At 30.9% G+C, this 8,828-nt stretch overlaps 1 protein-coding gene across 2 annotated transcripts; it reads left to right on the plus strand.

Moving 5' to 3' along the window:
* The first annotated feature begins 2,105 nt into the window (after positions 1–2,105).
* LOC110622015 (farnesyl pyrophosphate synthase 1) lies at positions 2,106–6,844 on the plus strand. Of its 2 annotated transcripts, XM_021766350.2 has the most exons (12): positions 2,106–2,394; positions 3,150–3,174; positions 3,332–3,447; positions 3,572–3,658; positions 3,750–3,866; positions 3,946–4,034; positions 4,877–4,928; positions 5,045–5,140; positions 5,730–5,774; positions 5,969–6,058; positions 6,149–6,220; positions 6,507–6,844. In XM_021766350.2, the coding sequence occupies exons 1-12, from the start codon at positions 2,284–2,286 to the stop codon at positions 6,633–6,635; spliced, it is 1,029 nt and encodes a 342-aa protein (XP_021622042.1). In that variant the 5' UTR covers positions 2,106–2,283; the 3' UTR covers positions 6,636–6,844. The 2 variants fall into 2 exon arrangements, with proteins under 2 accessions (XP_021622042.1, XP_043816452.1); XM_043960517.1 differs by lacking the exon at positions 3,150–3,174 and having other exon boundaries at positions 2,118–2,394.
* Positions 6,845–8,828: the final 1,984 nt, after the last annotated feature.

Consider the following 8,828-nt stretch of genomic DNA (forward strand, 5'->3'; position numbering starts at 1 on the left):
AGAGAAGGCAAGAAGAAAAAGTCATGTGAATGTAATAGTTAGTGTGTGGACATGACAACTGTATTATGATGAGATGTAAAAATATTCAGGATGTTATGTAATGAAGTCATTGAGGATAGAGTTGTGCTTGACCATAATATATTGTTAATCCCTTTTGTACATACATGATCTTATGTTATGATGTTTATGTAAACTAACTCAACACAGGTTGTTTTGCCTTTAAGGCTTGATGAGATCCCACAGAGGGACTATGTTATGTATATGATCAGAGTATGCACAGGTTGAGTTAGTTGATGACAGTATGTATGAAGAAAAGTTTTAATTTTTATGCATGTTGTTGATCATGTATGGGATTATACAGGTTTACAGGTTTTATGTCAGGCTTGCTACGGGTCCCGGCGGCCTTAAGTCGACCCGGATCCTAGCGCCGGTAGCGGTCCGGATTTCAGGGGCGTTACATAGAGGGACAGAAGTGTTAATTACGTTAAACCTGAGGGACTAAAAAGTAATTTTCCCTTTTATATATTATATATCTTTGTTTATTGTCCATGTTTTTTTTGAAATAGAGATCGGGGGAGTAGAATCTAAAACCTCTCAAATTTACTCAGATGTACTTACCACCAGACTAAACCTGTGAGTGCTTGTTTATTATCTATTTATCTGGTAATTTTACTTTTATTATTATCATTATTATTATTATTATTGTTGTTATATATATTTGGATAATTTACATATAAGTCCCTCATTAAAGTTTTGATAATAAATTAGTCATAAGTTTTTATTCAATACAATAAATAGGTTATTTTGTGATGGTTATGTTGCCGTTAGTTGTTAAAGAAATGACTATTATGCCCTTAGAAAAAATGAAATAAAAGAAGTGGTAACATTAAAAAAAGTAGAATTACTAAGAATTGTACTTTTGAAACCATTTAAGTTTGTGACAGTATTCTTTCATTAGGCCAACCATGTGGAAGGGATTCGGGGTTCATGCAAATGAAGGTGGAACAATTCATGAGTTGGTGCATACTGATTGATTTTTTCAGTTGGATGTAACTTTTTTTTCCCTTTTTCCATTATCATCATTGTTTTTAGTGGTGGAAAGAGTTTGCATTATAATGAGCAATTTCATATATAAGATCTAAAAATTATAGATTTTGATCTAGTTGTTTCTCCTTAAACTATTGTTTGATGTTGGTATTTAACTCTTTGATTTTTCCACTCCGGATTTCGATTACTCCTTCTGGAGAATGGTTTTTATATTTGTATCCACAAATCTTCTTACGAAAGTATTGCAGCATGATATTTAGTGGTATTCATATGTAAGTATTTAATTTCTTGTACTCGGAGAATGGTTTTTATATTTGTCTCCACAAATCTTCTTACGAAAGTATTGTAGAATGATATTTAGTGGTATTCACATATAGGTATTTCACATATAGGTATTTCACATATAGGTATTTAATTTGTTGCACTCGCATTTTATCTCTTACTAGACTCATAATTGCCCAAGTCTCTTTTTCTTTCCTCATGAAAGATCTCTAGCCTAAATATGAGATTTCGTTTGCTAAAGTCTCCTCTATAGGGTGATGGAGGAGAAAAGTGTAAAAGTGCTGAAACGAAAGCAACATTTGCTGCAATATAAAAACTTATTAAGAAAATGAAATCACCACAGTTACAACATACAATTTGAAGATTCACCATTGATAAGAGGGAAGATGCTTTTCAATTTTTTTAAATAGGAAACACCGACTAATTCCCACCTTTAGAAGGTATTATTATTATTAAAATAAATCTCCACTAAAAAAAAAATTAATGACAATTTGTTTATTTTTTGAACAGAAGGATTAATTTGTTCAATAAAACTTAAACTTATACCAAAATTTAAGAATTAATTTATTATCGAAACTTTAATAAAGGACTAATATGTGAATTTGGTTTTTTTTAGGTGCGTTCTTGTAAATTACCCTATTTATTTTTGAGTTGTCCATCCTATTCAACGGCGACAAGACTACGGCGGTGGCAAGAAGTGTAATTAAACTAAAACTTGGAGCCATTTTACAAAAGAAGACCGAATTGAGACTTTTGAGACCTCCAATAGTGTAGTTAGGCAAATAAAGACAGTAGGTTGATAGCCACAACGCCAAGAACAGGAATCTTCACTCAACATCATCTCTGCCCCTCCCCAAGTATTTAATTTGCCATTTTCTCCGCAAATCATCCTCATTATCTTTCTTCATTCTCTCTCTGTTTTCAGTTTTTCTCCCCAATCTCCGGTTTGAATTCATGGCGGATCTGAAGTCAACATTCTTGAGGGTCTATTCTGTCCTCAAGCAGGAGCTCCTTGAGGACCCTGCTTTCGAATGGACACCAGATTCCCGTCAATGGGTTGAGCGGGTACTTCCACTGTGTGTGTGTGTGTGTTTGTGCATTTCCTTTTCAAGACTCATTGTTTATTGGACCCCTTTGTGCTCCAATGTTTCGATTTTCTTGTTTTTTTTTTATTTGTTTTCTGGGTTGTGATTTCTTGTTTGAGATGGGAAATGTTGTTTCTCTTGACCTTTCGGTGTGTCATTTAATATGAAGGAGAAGAATCTAGAGAGATATAGAAGCCCAAAGAGCTGAAACAATGAATTATAAATGTTAACTGAGCTATAAACATGAAAATTGAGCTGGTTAGCTGTTGAAATTTGAGATAAATGTGTAGGACCGGTTGTTAGATTAATAATTATAGACTCTGGAATCCTGAGGATAATGCTTGGTTTATTTACAATTTGCTTGGTTTATGTAATATTATCAGAACAACTTGTTTTCTTTGAATTTCTCGGTGTTTACAGTGGCTTTAAGACTGTGCCTTTGTTGTATATAGAATGAGGATTTGCTGGTTTTAAAATATAGTAGTTGAAAGAACTGAAAGCAACGGTAATCTTTCCTGCTAATACTACTCAAGTATGGTTTTGAATTAGCATAAGGTATTATGTCCGATGCAAAGTCATTCCTTTTTGTTCTTAAGAACTTCTAACTCATGACTAATCCTTCTATAATTTGATATGAATTTCAATTGTCTATTAAGTTCACTGTGCTTCCATTAATGAAATTTATCGAGCTTTATTTTGGTTTTCTAAGTGTGGCATATGCTCTATTTGTTGCAGATGTTGGACTATAATGTGCCTGGAGGTAGGAATTGGATATTCATACCAACTTATTGAAAGAATTTATTCCATGTATTTATGATTACTTAATAGTTTGTGAAAGTTTTGTTTCCAGAGGAAATAAAATTTGCTGTATAAGGATTGAAAATTAATAGCTATAACATGTAATTCTCTTTTTCCAGGGAAGCTGAATAGGGGGCTTTCTGTGGTTGACAGCTACAAATTGTTGAAAGATGGACGGGAATTAACAGAAGAAGAAATCTTTCTTGCAAGTGCTCTTGGTTGGTGTATTGAATGGGTATGGCCACGAGAACCATTGCTGCTTTTCTTTGCTTAGAACATTGGATAGTATGTCCAATGGTTGAATTTCCTTTTTTTGTTAGTTGCATAATTGTCTTGCTCTTCTTTCATTATTGTTGCAGCTGCAAGCGTATTTTCTTGTCCTTGATGACATTATGGATAGTTCTCATACCCGACGTGGTCAGCCTTGTTGGTTTAGGGTGCCCAAGGTATGTGTTAATCATGAACTTGTCTTTCCCGCTGCCTTTAAGACTTCTGTTGTTGGTTAATCAATGAAATATGCTAATTTGTATTTTGAAGGTTGGTCTGATTGCCACAAATGATGGGATTTTGCTTCGCAATCACATTCCCAGGATTCTTAAAAAGCACTTCCGGGGGAAGGCATACTATGTAGATCTTCTAGATTTGTTTAATGAGGTAATTAACTTGCTAATATTTCTGTTAGTTGCTTTTGATTACAATATGATTGTAGATTATTCATGCTATGTTTGCATAGGTGGAGTTTCAAACAGCCTCAGGACAGATGATAGATCTAATTACAACACTTGAAGGAGAAAAGGATTTATCCAAATACACTTTATCACTGTGAGTAAACCACTGAAATATATGAATCCTATTGTTAGTAGATTAAGAATATTTGGGAGCCAAAAGTAGGAATTGAGAAAGCTATATAAATATATAAAGATTGTAGGTTAATATAAACAATCTTCGAACTTTGGGATGCCTTTTGCATACTTGTAAATAATACATGTGAAATATATGTTCAAAAAGTAAAATTTTGAAAGATTTGTGGAGGCTTTATCCATACGTGTACACCCTTTATATGAAATGCATGAGAAAAAAAAAAAGAACATTCCCCCAGTTGCCCTCCCTCACCCACCCACACACCCACAAAAAAAAAAAATAAAAAGACCACAGAAAAATAAAATAAAAGGATAAAAATGCAATAATGCAGAGTGCACTATGATCAACATGCCTATTTGACTGCTTTTAATATGAAAGATAAATGAGATACTGCGAACAATTTGTTGGAACAAAGCCATATGGATTTTGGAGTTGCATGGACAAAGAAGACCATGCTACATGAGCTGTTGAGATTATTATTTGAATTCAAGTTGCGCCAATAGATACAAATATGATTTTCATTTCAAACCACACATGCATCAAATTAGTTGTTGAATCACCCAGCAATTTGCATGCACCAACTGCTGAATGCATAAAATGTTTTGTGTTATTAGACCACGAAGAAGCAAAAAGGTCTGAATTCAAACAATTTCCTTTTGTTGGTTTGGTATGGAAAACACATTTATGCTGAATGAAAGCATGTAAAATTTGATTTTTCAAGAAATCTCTGAATAAGTAAAAAGAAAATTTTGTTTAACTTGTTTTATTTCCTAAGTTGATATATCATTTTGGAATTGATGCAGGCACCGGAGAATTGTTCAGTACAAAACTGCCTACTACTCATTTTATCTTCCCGTGAGTATTCTCAGCATGACTTTTTGGCTTTCCTTATTGTACTAAGGTTGTCGTAAAGGAGTATTGTCACCTCAAAATTCTTGTGGCCATTCCAATCTTGCATTAACATCCAACAGGTTGCTTGTGCATTGCTCATGGCGGGTGAGAATCTGGACAATCACATTGCTGTGAAAGACATTCTTGTTCAGATGGGAATCTACTTCCAAGTACAGGTAATTATATATGATTACCTCAACTTTCCTGGATTTCTCTTCTCTTATTGAATTGTGAACATCGAATTGCTTCATGTTATTTTGTTTCTTTTATTGAAAATGGAGTACTTATATTGTTAACTTACAGAAGCTGACCCAAACAGGGTGCAAAGTATCCTGTATTAATCTTCAAGGGAACTTTCTTGTTTACTTATCTCTACGTGACTAAGTTCATTTGTGCCAATTATCTACTATTACGTATAGGAGGAAGAAGTAGAGGAATGAGGAGAACAATGAGAAATAGATTCAAGAATAAGCGTGGGAAAAATAGTTAAGAGCTGTTACTATAAATTTCAGCCAGATTCTGCTGGAGAATAGTAAATAAATATAAAAGAACTGGAATAGCTCTCAATTTCTCACTCCTGAATTCTATCAATAAGGAACATATTTTTTCTCTCTCTAAATCATTTTCTCTCACTATTCTCTCTTTTATCTCTTTCTTTCTCTCATTCTTCTTGTTTATCCTCTTTTAAGTGCTGAAACAACTAAAAGTGAGGTTTCAAACTTAGCATCTATTAATTTTTTATTTTCTATTCTTTTTCTTATGCAGGATGATTATTTGGATTGTTTTGGTGATCCGAAGACAATTGGTAAGGTCAGTTCAAGCGGGTGGCTGTATACTATTTAAAAATATGTGTATGCATGGTTACGTGAACTATGTATATATTTGTAATTTTGTAGAATAGAAGTAGGTGGAAGGGGTATAGTTGGAGAAGGAGAAAGAGAATGACAACTTCTATTTCTGTTTGTCTAAATGGAATTCCTGCTAATATCCTTTTGTAAACTCAGATAGGAACAGATATAGAAGATTTTAAGTGCTCGTGGTTGGTCGTGAAGGCTTTAGAACATTGCGATGAAGAGCAAAAGAAAGTGTTATATGTAAGATTAACTCATTCCATTCCTTGCACTGTTTTTGTACTTGTCTAAATTGAAAGTAGCTTTGCTTATTGATAATGTCATCTCCTTCAGGAGCACTATGGGAAAGCTGACCCAGCCAGTGTAGCAAAGGTGAAGGTCCTTTATAATGAACTGAACCTTCAGGTATGAGCATGATCTCAAGAAATTGATGTTTCACAATTTTGAAATTCCGTTTAGATTAGAATAGAATTTCATTCTTGCTATGCCAGTGTACTAATTTTTGCTTGCTTTTCATTAGACCATGTTTGCCAAATTAATCTTGTTTGTTTTTTTCGGTATAGAGGTATTTCATTTCGTAAGCTTGAGCATATACAGATTGAATCAATCTTGTTATCTGCTTGTGTATAGTCTTCATTATAGAACTTCATGTTTCTTTCTTTTACCTGTTTGTTTAATTTCTAATCAATAGGGAGTATTCATGGAGTATGAGAATGAAAGCTATGAGATATTAGTGACTTCCATTGAAGCTCATCCTAGCAAGTCAGTGCAAGCAGTGTTGAAATCCTTTTTGGCCAAAATTTACAAGAGACAGAAATAGAAAAGGAAAAAAGAAGGTATCCAGATACATGGATAAAGATTGAATGATGATGATGATGAATAATGCCATTTTTATTTTGGAGTTGTCTTTAGTTTCCTAATTGAAGATTCTTACTCTTCTTGTAGAACAAAGTTAAACATTTTGATAATTGATGGTCCTTGTCTGGGACTTGAATGAATGTTCATCATCATTGATGAAATTTAAGCTTCCTTTTCTTTTTCTTCTTTTCCTTTTTTTTTGAGAAACTAAGATTTAAGCCTTTCTAGTCCAATATATTTATGAAGATTTGTTTTTTGGATAAATTGAAATGTTTTTTTAATCAAATTAGAGTTAGTTTTATAAAAAAAAAAACCAAAATATTCTTTATTATTTTTAGAAAATGATATATTGAATATTTAATTATACTATATTATATACAATAAATATAATATTTTACTATATTTATTAAAACTAATTTAAAATTATATTTAACATCCCAATCATAAAAATCCAAAATAATAATTTTTTAAATTATTTTTCAATCACATAAAAATTATAAAATACACTTTTGTAGCTTTAAAAGCTCTAAACAAATTAGTTTTTTTATATACTAAAAACTACTAAAAAAATGGTTTTGAAAAATATATTAAAATATTTTTTATTTTTTAAAAAATTTAATAATTAATTTTTATATTAATTTAAATTATTAAATATTGAAATATAGTTATTTTATTTTAAAAAACATATTGAAAAAAATATTGTAAAAAATTGAATAATTAATCCCTTTATTAATTTTAATTATAAGTGTTAAATATAAAAAAATTAGCTTTCACATATTTAACCTTCTCAATTATCAGTCCCATTTTAAAAAATAAAAAAATAAAAAAATTAATTAAAAATATTTTTATAAAAGAAAAATTTATAATTTAGTCTCTGAGTATTGCCATTATTAACAAGTCAGTCCCTGTATTTGTAGAAACCTATTAAAACGTCCTTATCTTTTCTCTCCGTTAACAAAATAGTCATTCCGTCTATTTTTGCCGTTAAAAATATAGTAAAATACTAAATTACCCCCCATTATTTTCCTCCTCCTCCTCCTCTTCTTCCTCCTTCCTTTTCTTCTTCATCAATTCTTTTTCCTTCTTCTTCTTCTTCTTCTTCTTCTTCTTCTTTCTCTTCTTTCTCTTCTTCTTCTTCTTCTTCTTCTCCTTTTTTTCCTTCTTCTTCTTTTTCTTCTTTTTCTTCTTTCTCTTCTTCTTCTTCTTCTCCTTCTCCTTCTCCTTCTTCTTTTTCTTCTTTTTCTTTTTTCTCTTCTTCTTCTTCTCCTTCTCTTTCTTCTTCTTTTTCTTCTTTTTCAGAGGAGGAGGAGGAAGAGGAGGAGAAAAGAAAAGATAGGGAGTATTTCGTTAGGGACTATTTCGTTGACAAAAAAAAAAAACGATAAGGACATTTTAATAGATGTGAGAAAAGATAGGGACTATTTTGTTGACAAACAGAAACGATAAGGACGTTTTAATAGATCTCTAAAAATATAGGGAGAGACGATTTCGTTGACGGAAAAAAACGATAATTAAGGACTATTTCATTGATGGAAAGAAATGATAAGGACGTTTTAATAGATATGAGAAAAGATATGGACTATTTTATTGACAAAAAGAAATGATAAGGACGTTTTAATAGATATGAAAAAAAATAAAAATGTTTTAATAGATTTTTGAAAATGTAAGGACTAACTTGTTAATAATAATAATATCCAAGGATTAAATAAAGGATTTTATTTGAGGGTAAAATTAAATTTTAAAAATTTTCTATCTCCTTCTTTATCTAATTTTAACGGAAAAGAGGACGGAAGTACTATTTCGTTGACGGAAAGAAAACATAAGGATATTTTAATAGATTTCTAAAAATACAGAGACTGACTTGTTAATAATGGTAATATCCAAAGACTAAATTGTAAATCTTCTTTTATAAAATTGATGAATTAGCTAATGAATTTCTCGCTCGTACTAAATAGTAAAACACTTAATAATTAGAATTAATAAAAATTTATTTAATAAATTTTTAAAATTGTACAAATATTTTAATATATTTTAATATATTTTTTAAAATTAAAAAATCAATTAATAAATTTTTAAAAATTAAATAATAAATTTTCTTAAACTTTTCAAATCCGTCTGCATATCATTTATCATTTATCCACAGTTATAACAAATT

Source organism: Manihot esculenta, chromosome 9 (assembly GCF_001659605.2).
Source record: "Manihot esculenta cultivar AM560-2 chromosome 9, M.esculenta_v8, whole genome shotgun sequence".
Lineage (NCBI taxonomy): Eukaryota > Viridiplantae > Streptophyta > Magnoliopsida > Malpighiales > Euphorbiaceae > Manihot > Manihot esculenta.

Bases quoted from the DNA above. Each gene is read 5' to 3' on its own strand.
- LOC110622015 (XM_021766350.2), top strand. From the start codon at position 2,284: ATGGCGGATCTGAAGTCAACATTCTTGAGGGTCTATTCTGTCCTCAAG. The intron at 5,141-5,729 runs GTAATTATATAT...TTTCTTATGCAG, and splicing joins GAATCTACTTCCAAGTACAG to GATGATTATTTGGATTGTTT. The intron at 6,059-6,148 runs GTAAGATTAACT...CATCTCCTTCAG, and splicing joins AGCAAAAGAAAGTGTTATAT to GAGCACTATGGGAAAGCTGA.